At 41.0% G+C, this 23,371-nt stretch overlaps 1 protein-coding gene and 1 long non-coding RNA gene across 2 annotated transcripts in view; one reads left to right on the top strand and one right to left on the bottom strand.

Annotated features, from left to right (window-relative positions):
* LOC145449982 (uncharacterized) overlaps positions 1-23,371 on the bottom strand; it is a 337,566-nt gene that overhangs the window by 157,881 nt on the left and 156,314 nt on the right. The gene's annotated exons all lie outside the window — the stretch shown is intronic.
* On the top strand, positions 137-19,283 carry LOC145449977 (uncharacterized). Its single transcript, XM_080328419.1, has 7 exons — positions 137-292; positions 366-465; positions 537-659; positions 3,267-3,379; positions 16,186-16,363; positions 18,935-19,012; positions 19,069-19,283. The coding sequence occupies exons 1-7, from the start codon at positions 202-204 to the stop codon at positions 19,109-19,111; spliced, it is 726 nt and encodes a 241-aa protein (XP_080184545.1). The 5' UTR covers positions 137-201; the 3' UTR covers positions 19,112-19,283.

Below are 23,371 nucleotides of genomic sequence, written 5' to 3'. Positions count from 1 at the left end.
AAGAATTTAAACACTTTCTTGTAATCGCCTGATTAAATTGATGAACATAAATTTGCAGAGTGACAATCGAAATATGAGTATCCCAACCGCAAGGAGAATTTTTTCTGTGACTTCATACTTTGTTTCGGTTGCAATTTAATTCTTGGTTTTTCATCTCAACACATATATAGACTAGCGGTGCCGCCGGTAGAACACTGCAAAATGATGGGGAGCCTACTGACTGCTACTTTTCTTGTCGGTTTTGTGTTTTGCTGCTGCGACGGTAGAAAGGTGTCGGATGAAATTGTAACTGGTGACAATATTTTTAATATTATGTTAAGCTATATAACACCAATTTTACATTGTTTCAATTCTTTTGTATGAAGAACTTCTGAAGGATTTTAATGAAGAATTTTACTCGCTTCCGGATTTTGAAGACACCTTTGAAATAAAGCCGTTTCTTTCAATCACGTACTATCTGACGAAGTACGGCCTCTTGCGATGCTTTAATAGTGGCTCATAGTTTCTTTATTGCCTAACCGTGACGCTTTATATAGCAACCGGGGTACTCGTTTCGACATGGATACATGGACGTTTGATGTGCCTGGAAAGCACGCAGAACTCCAGTCATGGAACACAACTGCCTCTGTTTACGGAGTATTCGATGCCGATATCAAGATGTGAGTTTCGTACTTATTATTTTGCTTTGCGCACGAAGATGCCTGCTGTAATACGACACTAAATATTCATGGGTACCAAATTTTGATCAGGAAAGCTTAGTTTTGTAGTTTCTATTTCAGTAGAGAGGTAGAGTATTGCCAAGCCTATATACCAGAGATGAGCGGAGCGGATTTGGATTTCCTATGTCCTAATCCAATCCAAATCCGAAGATTCAAATCCTAATCCACATCCCCATCCTTATCCAACATTTTTGTATATTTAAATCCGTGTCCAATCATAATCCGATTCTTACTTGGAATTCAGAAAAAATGCTAATTTATGCAAGGGAGGAATTGGATTTTTTTCTTTCACAACCAACAATCCTGTTGATTTAGATAATTTAGCATAGGGATGCATCTCTTATGGCGTAGCCAGAAAAAATATTTGGGGGAAGGGGTGAAAAATTCGATGACGTAAATGAGCCCATCCCCCTTAAAGATAAGGAAAAAAACAGGTTAAAAACGATTGTCTTGGGCCCTTATTGGATGATTAACACAACATCTAGGGCAAATATTCCACTCATACATAAAGTGATGTGATAATAAAATGATTGTTGATAAGTCGGGGGTGAACACTTTCGCGCGAAGCGCGCAAATTTTTCATAGTTAATGAATGAAATGGGTTCATTATATTGTAACTTGCATATTGAAAATACGTTTACCGGTAGAGCTGATAGGGGTGTTGTCATCGAACATTCAGGGGGCACACTTGAACTTTATGTTCATACCATGCGGCAAGACTATTTAGAGCAGTGGTTCTCAACCGGGAGTCCGCAAATCATTTGCAAGGGGTCCGCGAAACCTTCAAATTTGCAAAATGGTTCATAACCTAATTTTTAGTTTTGTTTTAAATTGGAAAAATCACGAAGCACTTTTGCTTCATAACTGCTAAAACTTCAGGACTCACATAAACATAGAATGGTCGTCTGAGATGAAATAGTCCACTGTGCAAGTCATTTTAATTGCCAAATTGCCAATAGCCTACTCAAACTAACATATTGCAGTTCAGGGATGTTTTATTGGGGTTTTGGAAAAAATTGTTTGCGGGGATCCATTTTCTCCTATGATATACACGACCGCTATTCCAGAATAACTTCACGATGAGCTGTTAGATAGAAATGACTAGGCTGGAGGTTAAATTGGTCCATGTATGTTGCCATCATAGCCGCAAAGGTGTCGTCGGAAGCGTTTCATTCGCCACCACCTATTTTTGTGGAAATGGATTTTCGGCACCCGTTCATATCAAATCGCTAATATTAAGTGATGAACAATCAGTGTGAATTTTCGACCTAATAACGCGGATCGTAAAATGTTTTTGGATAAATGAAAGAATTTGATGAATAATATTGGTGCGTTAGCAAGTGGATTCTGGTCTTATTAATTACTTCGTTGAAGCACGGTTATTTAGCAACCTCTGGTAAAGATTGACGCTATACTTTAAAGATTGGAATTGCTGATACATACCAGACCAAATTAAAAAACTCTTTTGATCAGACTCGTGCGATTCCAAATTAGCATTTTTTAACGGTAGGTGTGCCAGTCTCATTTATGTCGGAAGGGGTCTGCTGATTGCAGGGGCAGGATCATTAGGTGCCAGCCATTTAAGCACCCGAAAATCATTATCGAAGGCTTCGGAATACATGCGCCGGTTTTATAGTTGTCAATCATTTTGAGAGCGAACTTTGAGGAGTCTCATGTAGCCTACTTTAAATGTCTTTGTGTGTCCCGGTACGGCAATTGCCTGAACTCACAGTCACCAACCCCCTACTGAACTGACACCCCTAGACTCAATCAACCCAATGACCTCGGGCTACTCTCGTGAATGTACTGGTACTGTTGTATTCTCATGAGAATGCAGCTAAATTAAATTATGGGTATTTGCAGAATAATTTTTTTTTCGGGATTCCGATAATAAACACAAGACGTGAATGGACATTCAATCGCGCAAAGCGCCAAGAAATTTTTTAGGTTGCATTCATCTGCCTCAAAATGCTGTTATATTTATTGATTTTAGGAAAAGTTTCCAAAAATTTGTGGGGAGCGATCGCCCCTTTCGCCCCTCTCTGGCTACGCCAGTGCTCTCATGTTCATTGGCACCGAGTGTATCATAGTGTAGTGTACAATAAGTACATTAATAACTGATCTGGATAAATTTTGTAACCGTTTGCCACACGACATATCAATCTCCCTGAAAATCGATAAATCCAATTCTAATCCGACAAAATTTCACAAATCCGTTTTTTTTTCAAATTCTAATCCTAATCCATGCTCATCTCTGTAGCATACATGGTTTAAAACAAATTGACACATTCTTTCAGGAATTTGGGTTAATGCTGTAGTGTAAATCCAATGTGGCCACCTTCCACATATGACTCGACATTATTAGTATGTATATTTCTTACACTGGTTGATGGCAGGTATGGTTTCGAGACAAGGAGTACTCTTTTTCTCGACAGTGGTAGCCTACTTCACTCCCATTCTCATAGGAAACCTGCGCAACAACGCAATACCCTTCATCAGAATATATAGTGACTTCGCTATCACCCATATTGACGTGTCATCTTACAGATCACGTCAGAATGTGAATGAAGGCCAGTCCAAATTGGTGAAGCTCACTGTAACTGGATTGTATAATCTCAACATGTCGCAGATCAACATGAACCATACTCTCGAAAGGCCGAGTAAGAATAATGTTATGTCGACTTCTCTTATTTATCAGTCCATTATACGCAGGGATTCGATTTCTGGTCCTGTATATTTCAGGCTTACGCGCTCACCTCACACTCACCGGTCATGGATATCTATAGACATAGGCGCCGAGTTACGGGGTGGCGGGGTGGCGCAGCCACCCCTACCCCATGGCACATTTATGGGGTGGCGGCCACCCCGTACAAAATGCTTAACGCTCGCCGTCGTTTAATCCGTGATTAGTAATCAATCATAATCATACAATCGAAGCGACCTTGTTTACGACGGCGATTTCGACATGTCTGCGACCAGACGAGCGAATTCCCGTTCTACTAATTGAATTCTATTTGCGCGCTTATTCGTTTACAAAATAATTCTTGAGTTAGTTTCGTGATAGCCTCTTTACTTGGAACGCGAAATAGGGCAGTGTGTTTGTGAGTGACTTGAAAGTCATTCCTGCGCAAAATGCGCATATTTATTTCTCTAACAAGGATTTGCTAACTTTTATCGGAAATGCAGCAATGCAGCTCAAACGTCGTTATAATGAGCAAACAATTGTCGCGATGTCAGACTCGGAACCCCATTGTGCTGTAAGCAAGTTGAGGAATTACTGATTAGTAGGGCGGTTTTTTTGACATGTCAAAATTTGTCAAAATTTTGTCAAAATTGTAGCGTTAGGTCAAAATTTGTCTAAATTTTTCATAAAGTCAAAATAATTTTGACTTCTACATTTTGTTTGTATCGTAGATTTTGCACTGTCGGTGAACTTATAATTTCATATTTTACCGCTTTTAGCCTATTTTATAGGCCTACCGTTGTAAACGGCTAATCGTCTGCGCATTCTGAATCATAAACGGTCAAATAAAACAAATAATAGGTAGACATGGTGTTATGGTCAACGTACCGCAATATCCTAACTGAAGAAAGACTTCTTGTGCATTGCATCATTCTTATATTAAGAAGCGCATGATGGAAAATCGTGATGTAGACAACATTGTCAGAATGAAGCAACACGGTGTCACCAGCACCAGCACTGTACTCACAACTTGAGTGTTGTCAGCCAACAACTCCAGCTGTTGAACGTCCTTGGCAAGCTTCTTAGTAAGGACGTGCACTTTCTACCCAAGAATGTAGGAAAGTATCTCTCTTTGTACTACAAAATATTATTGTAACTGATAGGGCCAGATTTCGTTAAAATAATGTTTTTTCACGTAAAAAGTTGCCTGTTGCTAAGCCAAAAACGTTTTTTCAGGCCAAACTACTTCGTTAGGACAGTCAGTTCCAACCAGAAATGAAGATAAGTGGTACAATTTTAACATTATGTGGGAAAACACCTAATTTGCATACGTTAGGTCAGAATTTGGTCAAAATTCAGTTTTTTTAGGTCAAAAAGAGTCAAAATTTTGATTTTTTTAGGTCAAAATTTTCATTTTTTAGGTAAAAAAAAACGCCCTACTGATTAGATGCGCGCATCCTCGTTTGCTATCATTTGTAGGCTACTAATTCTTGTCTGCTTTATACCCTCGTATTTCCTCGATATCACTTGACAATGTTGATTTGTTTTTAATATTGCACGGCGTTGAATTACTTTGTCAAACAGTGACGCAACACGATATTCTCGGTGGCGCAAATTCTGATTTTATTCGATTAGTTTGAGGTTGAGCGGCAACAGGGTTGTAACCAAGTCACATGGTTCCGAGTCACGAGTCAATCTTACTTTTGTGGTTTTGACTCGAGTCAAGTCGAGTCATTTTCAATTCATCACCGAGTCGAGTCCGAGTCCAAGTCACCGTTTAAACTTTAAAGGGTCAAGTCCGAGTCATAGTATTATGACTCGAGTCCAAGTCACAGCATTGATGTCATGTTCAACCCATGTTTTCAATCTCTCTTGCGTGATATCGAATTCTCCGCTTGCCAAACATGCTTATTTTGTCCGTATCAGAGTCTTGGCAGGTGTTCATTTAGGCTGATTACGGACAGTTCCTGGCCTCATTTACTGATGCTGCAGATAGACGGGACAAGCCGCTAATCTTAAAACTTAAAATCAAATATCGGTATTGTCAGTCTGATACATCACAAGTACAAGCATTCAGTTTTTATTACGAGCACATCGACGACAGCTCACAAATAGCTGATAGAGAACCAACTAATTCAAGTCTACATGCTATTGGACAGAGAACCTAAGAATTCACGTCTAGATACCAGGTGATAGAAAATCAACAGATGCATGTTTATGTAGAGGTATTTTCACCAGGCCAGCATGCTGTAAAAGCGTGCATGCAGCGATGTGCAGTGACAAAAGAACATATACATTTTGATATTACTAAAGGTTTTCCCAATTGCATTACAGACTACATCGCAGCTACACCATTGTAGAAATAATTGTACAATGGGGCTGTTAAAAAATATTTTTTCAAATTTTCCGGCTACTTAAGATTGTTAGATTGCCTAAAAAAAAACTCAAATTTGGCTCAATTCCAACCGGTAGGAAGCAATGCTATCAGAGAAAATTTTGGATTAATTACGAATAGAGATTTTTGAATTTTACCGGCTACCTCATGATATTGTTCGATGTGTGAAAATATGATTCATAGCAAATTTGGCTCCATTCCAACTATAAGATTCGAAGTTATTAGAGTAGAATGTTTTGGATTTAAAAAAATAGTCGGCTTATTACTACTAGTATGTAATTATATTATATGAAAGAATTTCTCACTAAAAATACTCCATTAATTTTCAAATCCAAAATTTTCTCCTCTCATATCAGTGATTCTACTTTTTAAAATTTGGCCTGATTCAGTGTTCTTTTAATGCAACATATCAATTCCATCAAGTTGCCACCCAGTAAAATAAAAAAGAAGTTATTTTTGAACAGCCCTATTGTACAAACATCACACAGCATTAGCCATTCATTAATACTCACGTGCACAATGCACATACCTAACAAAACGTCAAATGAACGGAGGCTATTGTGTGTTTTCACAGACGGCAGATCAAATCAATGATGGGTTACACTTCAAAAATTCCAACGTGGACAGGAGATCCTCAGATATATATATTAAAACGGCATGGCCTTGGAATAAATCCACATCTACCGAATACACATTCCACTGATGCACTAGGTGCAGGAATTGACAAGCATTTTTCACTGAAGAGCATGGGATACTCATTCTTTCTAGTCGCCCAAAAATGCAAAAAGTCATCGCCTTGAAATCTACCCATGAGCTTATCAGTCTCTTCCAAGTCCTTGACCATCTGAGTCATTGCATCGGCTCTAATTGAATTTTGCTTCGATTGTTTGCTTGTATAATTGAAAAGTCTTGACTCTACTTTGATTGCGGAGGATTTATTACCACTTCATCACTGGATGATATTTTACAATGCATTGCTAGTGTGCTACTATATACCATTGTCTGTTGTTTTTATGGCGGCATATTTGATATCAGGCGAGTGCAACGAAAGCAGTGGTGACAAATAGCGATGTCGGCAGAATTCGTCAGATGCGTTGATCTAGTCATTACGATTCGCAAATTTCTTCATATTCAAGTCATATAAAATAAACCAAGTCAATGACTTGGGTCAAGTCATGCATAATGACTCGAGTACAAGTCGAGTCAATCCAAATATTGACTCGAGTCGAGTCGAGTCATTTTCCCATTTCAAGAAAATGACTCGAGTCAAGTCGAGTCACAAAAAAATCGTGACTCGAGTCTGACTCGAGTCGAGTCATGACTCGAGTCATTACAACCCTGAGCGGCAACCTTCTATGTTCCAATAAACGTTATTGCTACACTGACTCCATCGGACGCAAGCATATCACGGATCCAATTTCAAACCATCAGGATTTGTGTCGCGACATGCGTCCATATTGCTCTTGCTGCAATAACACTTGGATAATTAAAATCGCACCATTTCACGATCAAATTCGACTGGCTGATCGGGCTGATATTAACCAGCGCGTTATCGGTAATAAAACCCATGTGCGTAGCCAGGGAGATTCCCATTTAAAACTGGAAATCTCGTCCTTTTGAAATGCCAATTCACTACTTTGTATTATCGATGCCGCGTACTGCAAATTAGCGAGAATTATTTGTATGCGAAATGGGTCATTGACATCTGATGTGCGCTATCGTCGCTGGTTTTAGTTAGCGCGTCCGCATGCAGGTCTGCGCGTAATAATCGCTGGCATGAACTATCACGAGCACCAGGCTAGGCCTGATATCGTTACCAGCCAGAACTATCTAGTCTATAACAGCAGGACAGGCGCGTGTGATAACTTCGCTGGCCTAAAAAAAACCGTCGGTTCAGGAATATCTAGAATCTAGGTATCCCAGCGTCCGCTACAGGCCTCCCATGATTTGCCTGCTATCTCTCCTTGTGCGATTGTTTTGTCATACTGGCTTAAGACTGACAGCGTAAAATTGATTTACTTCGAATCTGCGCAATTGGCTACGAACAGACTCGAACGGACGTAATTGATTAGCGCTAATAATAAAACATCAGACGATGTGTGTTAAGGTCAAGTTATCAAAAGATGCGACCGGCCTGAAATACCTAAAATCGGTGCCATTACAGAACAGATTCCACAGCAGACATCAATCGTATCAAATTGTGAAATAGTTCGTCCTCACCGAGGTTGCATAGTCAATTATTCGCGCGCGTGTTGGCGAATAGGGACCAGACATGGGATGATTACTTCAAGAATGTAATCGATTGCGATTACGATTACTCATGAATCACGCGATTACGATTACGATTACGATTACAGCAAAATCCGCGTGTAGTCGATTACGATTACTTTGGAAAAGTAATCACGATTACTCACGATACATTCATTTTGCTTCTGAGAATTTATCTTTGGAAGACAACAATGCGATGAAAAGACCTCATGAGAGAAGGTCTTTATTTTAAATGAGACATAATGACGTCATTTCCAGTGTATGACATAATATGCCATTGCATGATTCACACAGAAATAGGCATTTCGGTGCCAGCCAATACCGCGCCGCAACACCCCAAGGGCCCAAGACATGCTACATTGGCCGAAACATTGTGTATTTGTCCATTGTCCATAGCCGCGCTGGATGGTCGCGAAGAATAGTCTTCTCACTCTCAGCCCCACAATACAAATGTCACCGGAGGCACTCACTGAGGAAAATGATGAGTCACGTGCATAAATGACAATTTTTGGGTGCGTCTCACGACAGTTTTTCGTTTAGTTTTCTTTTCGTCTGCTACTTTTGGGCGACTCCAATATCTGTTGACTATATGGCAGACAGGAGGTCACGAGTTAACAGCATACAACAAAGTTTTGGTCGTAAATTATGTGCCTAAATATTCGCGCTTGGCGCGACTTGACAGCAAATGCACAGCGGATCCATCGCATCAAATCGTGTTTTCCAGTTCTTGTGAAAAGCCCGGCCCTTAAGGGGGGTCTGGGGACTTCGCCTGCCACAAGTTTCATTGATCGCCTTATGGGGAGCCCAAGATCACCATTTGTGAGAATGGCGGTGGTGAAGTGCTGATTCAGTACTGATTCTAGCTGAAATCCACGCTAGCATGGTGTGTAAGCGGATGGCTAGAGGCATATCCGAATGATGAGCATAAAATTGCGAAAGAACAATTGTTGCCCGTTTTAAGTAGGGCCGTATGAGAATATGATAAGGTAAACATCAACTTCTGACTGCAATCCACTTAATACAGATATTTCGATCTGCCGTTATACGAGTAACGGAAAATAACGGCTCGGTTATGATTTTTTTTATCAGCAGCCTGGTTTTTAATGCTTCGATGTAGAAATTGTCATGTTTAATTTGACAGGTACAAAATTTCAAATCGTTGTCCATTGTATACAGGCCTACCGCTAGCCAATCAGCTACGGTCAGATTGCGTTTACCTAAGCATAACAAAACATCAATACATTGTACATTTGTACAATGCACATGCACAATTTGTACGTACATATACGTTACTATTCGAAACTAGGCCGAGTGGTGATTATTATCCTGCTGCGAGGTAGTGGCGTGTGCAGTGTAATAATCAGTGCAGTGGCATAATCCACAGCGGGTGTTATTACAATCACAGTACTACATTATTTACATCGAATATCTATTTACTACATGCGGATAATTCGTTACGCAATCAAGAACCATGCTTATACTTGTGACGCAATAATGAGTATAGAGGCGTTTGAAAACCCGACATTTCTGCTATCCAAAACATGTTTTAAATCACACTCTTCGTTGCTCATGAATGTTCATTGTTCGGTTTATGTCATGGGCATTGCACAAATGAAAAGTAATCGTTCTTTCACTAAGAAATCGATTAGATATGTGAAGTAGTCGATTACGATTACGATTACTTCGGATTTTTTTCGAATGTAATCGATTGCGATTACGATTACTAATCACGATTACCCCATGTCTGATAGGGACTATAGTTGATATTGAAGCGGGAACGAGGAATAGCTAATTAGCCGCTGAACTCGCGGGCAAGCTTACGCGCGTACTTATACGCGTAAATTCGCCAACACGATAAAGCTTGTCCAGTCCAGGGTTGCCATATGTCCAGACACGTCCGGAATTTCACTGTTCAAACTTGCGTCCGGGAGGAATTTCTAAAATATGTCTAATTGTCCGGAATTTTGAAGGCTTGTCGTGGGCTCATAATTTTTTCGTAAAACAACATAATAACATTGTTTTTGGCAATATTTATGCTACATGATATTTTTCTTCGCGCTGCGCGCGATTTACTATCACATTTGTTGATTTTAATATGGGGACTACCACCTTCGCAAAAACTGCAATAAAATATAAATAAAAATAACCTTCATTTACTGAAATACGATGAATTGTAATCGCAATTATAGGAGAACGGTATATTCCTAGAGATGATTAAGACCGATTAAATGCTTTATTCAAAGATAGTGGTTCCAAACGCGGAGGGTCGTTTGCCTTTATTCAGGGGTACCGAAGATGTTGAACGTAATCAGCTTCCAAAATAGCCCGTGAGTAAGTTTGGGAAAAGGTACTGACTTTTTTTAGTAATCAGCTCGTCAAATTTTGATCTGGCCACGGAACATTTTGAAATTGGAAATGCAGTCACGACCATAAAAAGTTGGACACCACTGGATGTGGGGTGCTTATGTAGCTCCGTGGTGCGCACCGGCATAAGGCTGATCAAAAATCTTATCGGTGTGACATTAACATGACTTAACGATGTACAATGTACATTGCGGTACAATTACGCTCCCTGCATTTTCGAAGTCATCATCATGTACCAGCTCCACCGCTAACTCTGATCTTGTGGGCGGAGAGAGGATCACACTATATAGTAATATATGGAAGAACCAACGTTATTGACAGAATTCATTCAAAATATTTAACGAATAGATGCATATAGAAACCAGATGCATACAGCCAGCCCCCCATAAGTTGCATCTATTACCCTGTGGTGGGCCCGAAACATTGTTTATTTGGGCGGAAAGAGGCTGAAAAATGTGGTTCCGGTCCCGGTTACACAACACACAGCCACATACTCCTGAACCGGATCGTGAACACTTGTGGTCTATAAGCAAAGCTTTGCTAGTGTGACGTCATATTGGCAGACAATGTTCTCATAACTCATTTTGAAATCCATTAGTGGGCGCTAAAGAGTGTCCGGAATTTAAGTCACAGAAATATGGTAACCCTAGTCCAGTTGTCTTATCCATGTGTTATTGGCAATGTCCATTTACGCATGTACTTAACCGTAATAAATTGATGCTAACTTGGTAAATTTAATACAATTTCGAACCCCTTCCTTTTTTCATCTCGCCACCCATGTAAAAATAAAAGTAGGCGCCTATGTCTATAGATATCTAGTTCTATACATCCCTGTCACAGGTATATGTAGAATATAGATATTGCAGCATGCGCGGATTGGTGACAAATACATATTTAAAAAGCCGCTATATCGACACGCTCACTATTGGATTCTCTGGTTTATGAACTTGAGTTCGTTGGCTTGATTAGCTTCAACGCGCAAGCTTGCTCGTCACGTTTTAGGACAAATCTGAACCAAAGTTGATTCATCGCGTTTCTGTTGTTTATTTTCCATATTTATGTTACTTCATCCCATTGTATACATTAGTTCAGTGGTTCCCAACGTGGGCGATTTGCAGAGGTGGTCAGTAACGAAGTACTTCTACTTTTTAGAAGTACTCAAGTAGTTTTCCTCTACTTCTGGTACTTACTCAAGTAGATCTGATTTTCGCTACTTCTACTTCATAATATTTTGTGATCTACTTACTTACTTTTCGCTATTTTCAGTTTGTCAAGTAGAAGTAGTTCAATCTTCCGATCAGGAAGATAGCCTGAGGAATTTCGGGGCTGTTTTTACGGAGTATCAACATTTAATTTTCATAAAAGTGTAGTAAAACCCAGAATTTTCGTCGCGCTTCGCGCGCAGTGGATATGGAGTAATCGGTATGATTTCACGAAAGTATCGGTGAATATAACTTAGGATAGTTGGTGGGCGTATGGTTCCATTCACACCACATTGTCGCCCATCACCCATATGAAATAATTCATCACATTATATATGGCTCATCATAATGTTTGAAACTGATGTTTCGCAATCTAGCATTTACTTGTCATATCGTAATCTGGCATGTCCATGGCGTGTCCTAATCTGGAAAAGTGGACTCTGACTTTTTTTTAGTTTTGGAGCTGTTTTAGCAGACTAACTTAGAAGTTTTCTGGACTAAAAACATGAAATACATGTTCTGATTTTAGAAGTAGTATTTATATTTCACTTTCAATTCCCATTATCATATACTTTGAGATATAATTAATATCAGTTCTTTTGTCTAAATAACATACATGTTAAAGTACAAAATCAAGTGTAGTAATGCCTTTAATTTCTGGAAATAAAGCTACACAATATGGCATTTTTACGGTCCACCATATTTTTTATTAACGTTTACTAATCGCGCAAAGTGATTACACCGTATCCTATGCAACTTCTCCGTATTGCTCTTCGACTAAACTACGGCCCTTATAGTATGGGGGATGGCGCCATACCATGCTATTTTCTAAAACATGCTGTTCGAGAAAACAGAGGATTAGCATCGCATTTCCATATCAATACTATCATTTCCATCACATGATGTGGACGAATACTTATTGCTTATGCTATCGAAAATTGGATACCTGCTAGTATGCATCAATATGAATCAAGCTCGGCACCTATCGCATAGCTCAATTTGCACCTTTTTACAATCCATGTGAACGAATTAGGATCGTTTTCAAAACTACTTACTTACTTGAGTGCTTTTGAAGTCAATAAATTCTACTTCTACTTCAAGTAGTTTTAGGTTGCTTATGGAAGAAGTACTTCTACTCGTACTTGAGTAGATTTTTTCGTCGCTACTTCTACTTCTACTTGAGTAGCTTTCTTGACTACTTTGACCACCTCTGGCGATTCGTCGGTCCAGGGGGGAGAAAATAGCCAAGGGGGCGATAGGGGGGCGAAAACGGACGAAGGGGGCGATAGGGGGGCGACGGCGCGTTGAAATGGCTATATTGGCGTCCATGACCGTAACTGCCACACCCAAACCCTCAATTGGGATGGGGGGCTCGAGCTCGAAGGGGGCCCACAATTTTTTCGTGAATTAACATTAATTATAGAGTATTATTTTGGAAATTTAGGCAACTTTTTCAAAAAAATTTCGCGGTCACGTATTTCTTGCTTATTGGATACCCGTCCTCCAAGAAATAATACGCTTGAGTTATAGAAATGGGCATCTCGGCGTCAGCCATCATCACACTATGACATATGAAGTTTCAGGCCATGTAACATGCGACTGCGAGAAGTGTGCCAGAACGAGAAAACCTTGGCGGAAAAGGACTGCCTTTATGCTGACTGATTTCGATATATATACGATATACATATATATTTAATTGTCCATAGGCGCCTAAAAGACTGGCGCCAAATGTTCCTGTCCTGGCAATCAGAACCCCACAAAAAATGCCATCTCGCAGAGAAAAATTAATTGCCAGTGCAGAAATACCAATTTGAAATCGTGTTCGTCTTTTAGTTTAGTACGTATGGGCGATTTGAATATCTTTTGACATAGCATACAGGCCACGAAATGTCATTACGTAACGAAGTCATTACACCCACGGGTCCGCCCGAATATGTTCAATTATTATTTACGGGCGCTACATTTTACAAGACACCTCACTCAGCTTTACCGGTAAGTCTGAATGCATGAGCAGAGAGAGAATAAAAATTGACAGCATTATATATGCAATTCCAGATCATATTGACCGATTCAAACATAAATGATAGAAATTTTTGTAAAGAGTCCAACAATTTGCGCTGAGAAGTAGCGGTAAAGAGGTATCGGGGGAGTTTGGTCTGAGGGGTGCAGAAGTTTGCTTTATCGCCCTATGGAGGGGGGGGGTCAAGACCACCGTATTGGGGGGGGCTGACGAAGTGATGTTACGGTCCTTTTGGAATCAAGTCGGAGGAAATCACCTTTTTTGTTAGTCAACTCTCCAAAATTTAGCTGGAAAAGTGAAATTTCGAGGTCGAGCCGAAAAGTTGACCTTTTTCTTAGTCAACTCGCCGGTGATTTCAGTCTGTATGCCCATTTTTCGGTTCCCAATATTTTGGGGGGCGATGATCGGTGTGGAGTTTGAAAAGGGGGCGATGAGTCGAAAAAGGTTGGGAACCACTGCATTAGTTCGTCCCTTTGTAAAACTCAATGATCAAAAGATGATTTCGGTAATTCTTGTCGATGACCAATGACCATATGATCAGTGATCACTTTCACTTTTACCTATTAGGGTTATATTTTGGAATCGGGAAAGGAGGACACTCTTTCAGCATTTTCAAACTTTGAATACCGGAGGAATAATGGTAAAATTTTCCCACATCGTAGTCGGTTGACTAAAAAAAGGTCAACTTTCCGGCTCAGCTCCCGAAATATAGCCGCCGGAGCGTTACTTCGGTGCTGATTTACTGTATCCCAGTCGAATTTTCCCTACATGTAACAAAAATTCTCAAAAATGAGGACAAAACATCAAAAATTAGGATATTTAGGCGTCCTCGGAGGACATTTTCAAAAACCCGAAAAAGGAGGAAAAATCCTCCTAAGGAGGACGTATGGTATAACCCAGTGGTTCTTAACCTTGCCCCCAGCGCCCCCCAGGGGGCGCTGGCGATGTTGAAGGGGGGCGGAAACGCTCAGGGGGCGATATGGGGGGCGCTGGGCTCAGGGGGGCGGTATGGGGGGCGCTGGAGAAAAATAGCTTCGCAGTAGATGATGTGGTGATAGGACATATCCTTAATGAGTATTCAGAGCATATTAACACCGAAAACTTTGTTACATATAACCTTCAAAATACATATAGGTTTAATTGTCCATGGGCGCCTAAATGACTGACACCGAATGTTCCTGTCTTGGAAATCTGAACCCCAGAAGACGAATTCCATCAGGCAGGGAAAAATTATATGTCAGTGAAGAAATACCAATCTGAAATCGTGTGCGTCTTTTAGTTTAGTACGATTGGGCGACAGGGATATTCCTGTTGGGCGATATCCCCGTTGAGCGATTCTATATTTTTTGATATTGCAGACAGGGGGTCACGAAATAACATCATGCAACGAGGTCATACCAACGGGTTCGCCTGCCCGAATATATTTAATTATTGGTAACGGGCCCGTTTTGATGAGTCTGCGCACACTCAACAACTCACTGCGCTGACCCTTGGACAACAGTGCGTACCGACTAAAAAAAGGTAATAACTCCGGATTGGTTGTGCGCAACGTAGATTTTCTGTGCGAAGAGACCGTGTCAGCACTGCGCACGTGCGCAGCTTAGAGGGAACATTGCACCTAACTCAGCTCTACGGTAAATGTGTTTACGTGAGCAGAGAGAGAATAAAAATTGATCTCAATTTACATGCAATTCCCGATGATATTGGCCAATTCAATCATTAATTAGTGAAATTTTTCGCACTTCGCGCGACTAGGCGAGAATAGCTCCCTCAGTAAATGTACACCCAATGTAGATACCTAATAGGCTATCAGCAAATAGCGGACAGCCTAATGGGGGTCTGGGAGCGAAGTCCCCCGGAAGTTTGGTTCATCACCCGATGGGGGCCCAGGACCAACGTTTTATGTTTGAGGAGGGGGGCTGACGAAGTGCTGTTACGGCCCTGGTAACGAATATTTGTACCTGCGGGAACGCCCGAATATGTTTAATTATTAATTACGTGCCCATTATTTTCCTATAAAACAGCTCACTCAGTGCTACTGGTAAATCTGATTACGTGGGCTGAGAGGATAAAAAGTTTATAGCGACTTATAAATGTAATTACCATGCATTATAGCAAATTTTGGTACCTAGGGCGACCAGGCCACACAAACTTTGCTGACCATCAAAATCACGATATGGGGTTTGTGGGGGCGAAGCCATTAGAAGTTCGGTTTATCACGCTATGGGTGCGCAAGGCAATCGTTTTTAGGGGGGTTGACGAAGTGCTGTTACGGCCCTCCCTCTTACTTATTGTCTTTATTACATTCCTTACAATATGAAGTTGAGGGGGGCGCTGGAGCACGATAATTTTTGAAAGGGGGCGCTGGACGAAAAAAGGTTAAGAACCACTGGTATAACCCTACGTTTACCGAATAGAGTCGTTGCACAGTGCGCACACACAAGCATAGAAATATGATAAATATACGATCAAATGATAAAAAGATTTCACTGTGGCTAATTGCGGTGTATTTATTGATTTATGTTCTGGTTTAGAGCCTGGCGTTGGATTACTCACTCCGCTGGAATGTAAGCTTCAAGCGGAAGTGACAACAGTCGCCATTTCTCGAACCATCCAGTCATATCCGTCGTCCTTTTTGGAAGAATTCTCAGACTGGATGTCCCGTGCGCTGAAGGAAGATCTGGAAAGATTCGTTTGTAACGGGATATCTGCGTAAGATCCAGTGATAGCTAGAGCTATGGGCACTCTACTTCAGGGTGACCAATAGCAGCGCAACGCTGCGGAAGTCATGTATCGGTATAAGACTTTCTAACATGTATATTAGAAAACAACATAGGAAATTTTGAAGGGCAAAAATTCACGTATCGTATTGTGACGTCACCATCGTGGCAGCTGACATTGCAAGCAAAGTATTGGTGACTTTGCAATGGCTAATGCAGGGGCCAGCAACCCTTTGTACGCAGCGTGCCAGAATGTCAAAAATGTGGAATTATTACCAACTGGTGTGCTAATCATTTTTAATTTGTCATATTTAGCGTTTCAAGCAAGGAATCCCACCAACCGCTTATCTGCAGCTGGCAACGGCATCGGTTACACCGGTGATCCTTAAATTGTATTGGTCGCTACCACACTAGACATATCGCTTAATGTAGCCTGCGGTACGTAATATTTGCACCATTTATTTTTAGTCGCGCAATGATCGATCTTCTGTGGTTTCATTGGTCGTTTCCAAGCCAACTGTATTCGGTGCTATATCTAATCAGTGACTGGCCAATCAATGCTGTTACGATGATATGGCATATTTTTGAAAAATGTGTCATAAAAGTCGGTTTGAAGTGACATTAAGGTTCGTCTGACACTACATTTGTCTGCTAAGCTCAAAAGGTAGCGGTAAAGCGGTAAAGGTTTTCGTTGCTCCTGATTACACGTACCAGACGAAACATAAAGCAGCAGTTAACAAGTAGGCCTATGCCAGCGGTTCTCAACCGCGGGTCCGCGAAGCATTTTCAGGGGGTCCGCGAAGCCTCAAAATATTTGATAACCTAATTTGTAATTCGGAAAATCACGAAGCAGAGTCGCTTCATTACTAGTAAAACTCCAGAGCTCACATCGACAGAATGGCCGTCTGAGACGAAATATCCTACTGTGCGGACTCATTTTAATTGCTAAATTGCCAATAGTCCACTGATACAAACAGTTTGCTGTTTGGAAATGTTTCATTGGGGATTGTGAGAAAGAAAAATTGGAGGAGTAAGGTCAATCACGGTGACTTCGAAATGTTTACAAAAATCCGTTTTCTCCTGTGATACATAACCATTTTTTCCGTAATAACTTTAAGATAAGCTGCTAGATAAAAATGACCAGGCTTGTTTGTCAATTTGTTGCGATCGTACCCAAATGTGCCGTCGGAAGCGTTCCGCGTTATTATTACATTCGCCACCATCTATATTTGTGGAAATGGATTTTTGGCACTCGTTCATCTCAAATCGAAGGCGCGGATTTTCAAGACACGACCACTTATTTCAAGAAATGGAGTTGCGGAATTCACTTTGAAATAATAGAAGCAGGCCCGTAACTGCCGCACCCCAAACCCTCAAATTGGGAGGGGGGGCGAGCTCGAAGGGGGCCCAGAATTATTTCGTGAATTAGCATAAATTAGCATTTCTTTAAGCTTTATGCAACTTTTTCAAAAAATTTTTCGCGCTATTCGCGATTTCAAGTTGCCAATTATCTTCATTTTTGGGTTCTCTTCCTCCAAGAAAAGATACGCAAGATTTATAGAAATGGGCATATTGGCGTTGGCCATTACTGCGCCACGACGCACCAAGACATATAAAGTAAGCCATGTAACATGCGACTCCAAGAAGGGTGCCAGAACGACTGGTAGCGAGAAAACCTTGGCCGAAAAGGACTGCCCTAATGCTGGCCGAAAACTTCGTTATATACAAAATACTGTCTTGGCAATCTGAACCTCACAAGACAAATACCATCCCGCAGGGAAAAATTATATGCCAGTGTAGAAATACCAATTTGAAATCGTGTGCGTCTTTTAGTTTCGTAGCCTACGTTATGGCGATTTTATATTTCTTATATGGACAGAAGGTCACGAAGTAACATCATGATAAGGAGTAATACCGACGGGCCCTACAGCAGTGTCCAAGATACCTCACTCAGCTCTACCGGTAAATCTGATTACGTGAGCAGAGAGGATAATAAGTTGATAGCAATATACATGCAATTCCCGATCTTATCGACCGATTGAATCATGAATTATAGAAATTTTTCGTGCTTGGCGCGTTTAGGCGAGAAAAGCTGACCCACTAAACGGCCCCCAATATAGAGGATAAGTAAGTAGCAGTAATACGCGAACGGGCTGAGGGGGATCTGGTAGGTTATTGTATGTATTATGATGATGCTTCCCTGTGCTTGACCGCTTTTTCTCTCATCTCATCTCTGTTTGATGGCACAGGGATGCCATAATAAATGTACAGCATGAAAAATTTATCACTAAGGCGACAGGTATCAATGGCACATGATAGATGACGATTGCACGATAATTGAGCTAAATTTGAACTAAAACTTTGTGGGGATCCGCGGGGTCCGTGACGGTCCGAAAGGGGTCCGCGAAGACATAAAGGTTTAGAACCACTGGCCTATGCGTTAGGTGCACTTCGAATCGTTACGAAAATATTCAACGAAGGCTATATTTAGTATTGATTCAGTATGAACCTGCTTGAATTTCGCTGAAAGTGGATTAACAGTGACAATGCTGTCATTTTCCAGTGAGCTGCGTAAAGGTGCCGAGTCCAACCTAGTCCGAGATTTGATGAGAAATATCGAATGTGCGGAAAAAAAGAGACGGTATAATGTTTGAGTTTGGGGTTGTATGCATTGTGATAGAAGTGTTCTATATTTAGGAGACTTCATTTGCGAAGACAAGAGGTTGAAGAAGGATGCTAATTAACTTTGCCAAATGGTCAACGCTATATTTGTTTTCGATGGCTAACAGGCTATCATCATGATGGAAATAACATCCAGAGTGGGTGAAATCCTTGCGTCCATATTTTTCGTGACATTTGAACACAGTACATTTTTGTGAATCATAAATACAATTACGTCATGCTTGACCTTACATTGTTGCATCTCTATTCAGTGCCGCGTTTCTACACAAGATGCACTGAAGTGTGCCGAACCTTTAGGAAATGTTCGCCCGACTCGATGTAGTGGGGTACAGCGATTGAAGCGCGTAGTGTAGCCAAAGTAGGGACTCATCTTCAAGGCAACGTCCCTTTAGTCATCAGAATTCTATACCGAGCAGTGCGTCCAGAGGTGCTCAGTAACGAAGTACTTCTATTTTTTCGAAGTACTCAAGTAGGTTTCTTCTACTTGCAGTACTTTGTCAAGTAGACCTAATATTCAGCTTCACATCTACTTGTACTTGGTAATATTTTGTTGTATACTTACCTACTTCGATATTCACATTTTGTCAAGTAGAAGTATTAGATTCTTCCCAAGAGAGAGAAGGAGAGAGATCTAGTCATTGCACATTTTGGCTCGAGTCAAGTCAAGGCGAGGCGAGTCAAGTCGACTATGACTCAAATATACGTACAACTGCAAAACTATACGTCGATAACTGTCAGCCAAATATATGATAGAATATGAAACCCCATTAAGTTGAAACAAATTGATATCATGCAATACACCTGCACTTATACACGATGCAATTTAAGCCTGCACCAAACTATATCAGTTCAATTTCAGTCATATATAGGTTCGTTAAGGTGAGCACTGAGCAGTCTATAGAACAGAAATATACGACTATAGATATATTCAAATATTCCTACTAGTCTACGACAACGTAAGCTCCAATACACGCGTGGCCAACTGGCCAACCTATGGCCCGCGCGATAATTTCATTAATAAATTTATATTCTCAAAAAATTAATTCTACGTGTAATATATTGCGAATTTGAAAGCAGGGGTCAACTAAAAATTTTATTAGCCTGACTTCGAAATTTAGAACGTTCATTGTTCATGTCTAGGGTTGCATTTAAAACAAATATGAATTTAAAACAAACATGTTTAAAACAAGTTTTTATGTTTTTTTTAAGTCATGGCGTCATCAATATTCGATTGTGACGTCATAGTGGATTGCCATGGACAATTGAAATTATGGGGTAAATATAGCTCCTTTGACGAGATATCTGTATAGGCCTACTATTAATGTTGAATTGACTATTTTGCTGGTTCCAACCATCCCAAATCGATGTACGTCGGCTATATCGGGTGGTAATTATCCGTAGGCTCATACAACATGTTTTTTGGCAAGTAATTACACAATTATAGCATAATTTTACAACGTAAAAAAACACAATTTTGTTTTTTATTTAAAACACTCTTTAAAACATGTTTTAAACAAAGTGTTTCAAAACACCGTTTGTTTTAAATGCAACCCTATTCATGACTCTAATAAAACATTTCCTACGCATTGTCGTGGCCAGGGGAGGAAAAAGTGGCCATGCCCTTATTCTCTCGGCCAATATGCGATCCGCGAGTGAGCTCCCAAGCGGACGGATCGTTGGCTATGAAACATTAGCCCAAACTGTCCGACGGGTGTTGGCCGAAACCTTTGATACTGATATGTGCAGGAGCCCGCTATCCTTGCAATCTGAGCATCGTGATTGAAATGCAACCCGCAATATATGCAAGTACCGGTATTATAGACTGAATTTATTAGTTAACTTTGACATATTTTCGTGCCTAGCGCGGCATAGGCTAAATGTCAACGTTTTTTTGTGCGTAGTAATAATAGTCTTGCAGTAACCGTTCCTTCATCCGGCTCACCCATATCGGACGACTTTATGGTCATCAACGCTAAAGTGGTCCGCACAATGGTCCGAAAAACAGAATGTCGCACTTCTGACCAAAAGGTAGGGTTATCGTACGTTCTCCGTTATAGGAGGATTTGTCCTCCATTTTCAGGAAATCGAAAATGCCCACAGAGGACGCCCAAATGACCTCCATTTTGGCAATTCGTTCTCCTTTATAGCTTTGAGAGCCAGGCGATTGTATAGTTGTACTCGGACAACTAAAAAATGTCACAAATGACGCGAAATCTGGATTTCGACGGCAGTGCCGGTAATGTTCACTAAAAACAAGTCAACGCCAACATAAACGGGTCTTTCGGGAGTTGAGTTTAAAAAATCACCTTTTTCTAGTCAACCCAATAATTTTTCCCGTAAAATTTTTCAAATCACCCGTTATTTCGTCCGCTTATAAAGGCGATGATATTACCATATAAGGCCGGAAACTGTTTGCGGGCTGGTTCACGCGTTAGCGTTACCCTCTTATTATAAAACTTCTAAAATCACGGTGTTTGCTTGACGTGCGGCAAGTAAAAGAGGCGGTGTAGCATTGGTTCGCCAACAACACCACGTAGAGTCCAGATACACGCGCACGCGCATCCACGTCGTCCAATTATCATATGATAAACCTATAAATACATCGCTCTATCAAATATGCCGGACCTGACGTGTGGAACAGTATCCCGTTGGCTATCCGACAGTCGACGAACATGTCCACATTCAAGCCGAAATACAAGCAATTTCTACTAAATGAATGCTAGTCCGTCCTCAAGATTCCCGGACCACGACCTGATCTATCGATCTTCTCTTCCGTGACATGTCACCTCGTTTTTGTCGCTGACTTTTTTTATTATCTTCTTTTACTTTTCATTCAGCGTGCATGCCTATTCTTTACATCGCCGAGGTCAAGGTGGGTGCCTGATTTCAAAGACTACTCCAAGTCGTTTCGACACCTTCCTATCGTTCCATTGTATCGCAATTTTTGAGGTGTAGGCCTATTGAACCGAACCGAACACGAGGGTATTCAGTCAACAATCAACGAATCATGTAAGCGGTACGCTACAGTATTCATGCAGCACAAGCAACATTGTCCGTATCCCCCTTTGCAATAATTGCAGTAATTGCATTGCAATTTTCGGAAGTAAAATTTAATATATATGGCATTTTTATTATCACAATGCATTTGTGCCAATTCATAACATTTTCTGAAAGAAGGCGCTTGGGTAAACAATAGGCCTAGTTACAAGAACCACTGCTCCATTACAAAACTCTCATTTGCATCCGATGATCCAGTCGAGTTCTTATGCTATGGCAAATCTCTCCTAGAATGGTTGTTGCACGAGCCCGGATATTCTGCGGCTTTCGCGTAGCTCGGTGCAGTGGCGTAGCAGCCACTTGGCGGTTCTGGCTCTGCGCCAGGGGCGGCAGGCTCCAAGGGGGCGGCAAAATGAGGCTGCATAGTGAGAGAGAGAGATATGGTATTCTTTTTCGCCTGCACCATCGAGATGCTTTGACGACGGAGATGCGATACGCAGGACCGTAACTGCCGCACCCCAAACCCCCCAATTGGGGGGGGGGGCGAGCTCGAAGGGGACCCAAAATTATTTCGTGAATTAGCATAAATTATAGAGCATTTTTGAGCCGATTTTATATCGGTCATTACCACGAAAATGGGGGATGTGGGTAAAAATAGCCCCATGGGTTATCTCCACTATAAGAGCCAATTTGGAAAAACTAAGGTCATATTCGGAATCAGTGCCATTCAGAACCCCCAAAACCACTCTTACTTTGTCTGCCTAAAAATATGTGTTGACCAGTGTTATTATTTACCGGGCCTACAGTTTCCAAGACACCTCACTCAGCTCTACCGGTAAATCTGATAAAGTGAGCAGAGAGGACAAGAAAATGATAGCAATATATGCAGTTCCCGATCTTATTGACCGATTTTATCATTAATTATGGAAAAATTTCGCGCTTAGCGCTGGCTCACTAAAACAGCACGGCTAATTTCGTGGGAAAAGCGATCAACACGATGGGGGAGGGGGGGTTATCACCCTATGGGAGTCCAAGACCCAAGTTTTTGGGGACCTGGCGAAGTGCTGTTTCGTTCCTGTCAACGGGTGTGCGCCCGAAGATGTTTAATTATTATTGAGGGGCTCTACCTTTTCAAATACATCTCACTCAGCTCTACCGGTAAATCTGATTACGTCAGCAGAAGGGGATAAAAATTTATAGAAATATATATGCAATCCCCGATGATACTGACCGATTCAATCATGAATTCTTGAAATTTTTCGCGCTTAGCGCGTAGGCGAGTGTGGACACAGTGGTTAGTTAATGCAAAGCTACTTGATTC

This window comes from Botryllus schlosseri, chromosome 11 (genome assembly GCF_051294905.1).
Source record: "Botryllus schlosseri isolate E-star chromosome 11, Bs_hap1, whole genome shotgun sequence".
Lineage (NCBI taxonomy): Eukaryota > Metazoa > Chordata > Ascidiacea > Stolidobranchia > Styelidae > Botryllus > Botryllus schlosseri.
The sequence above is the reverse complement of the archived record's forward strand: the minus strand, read 5'-3'. Positions and strand labels throughout refer to the sequence as shown.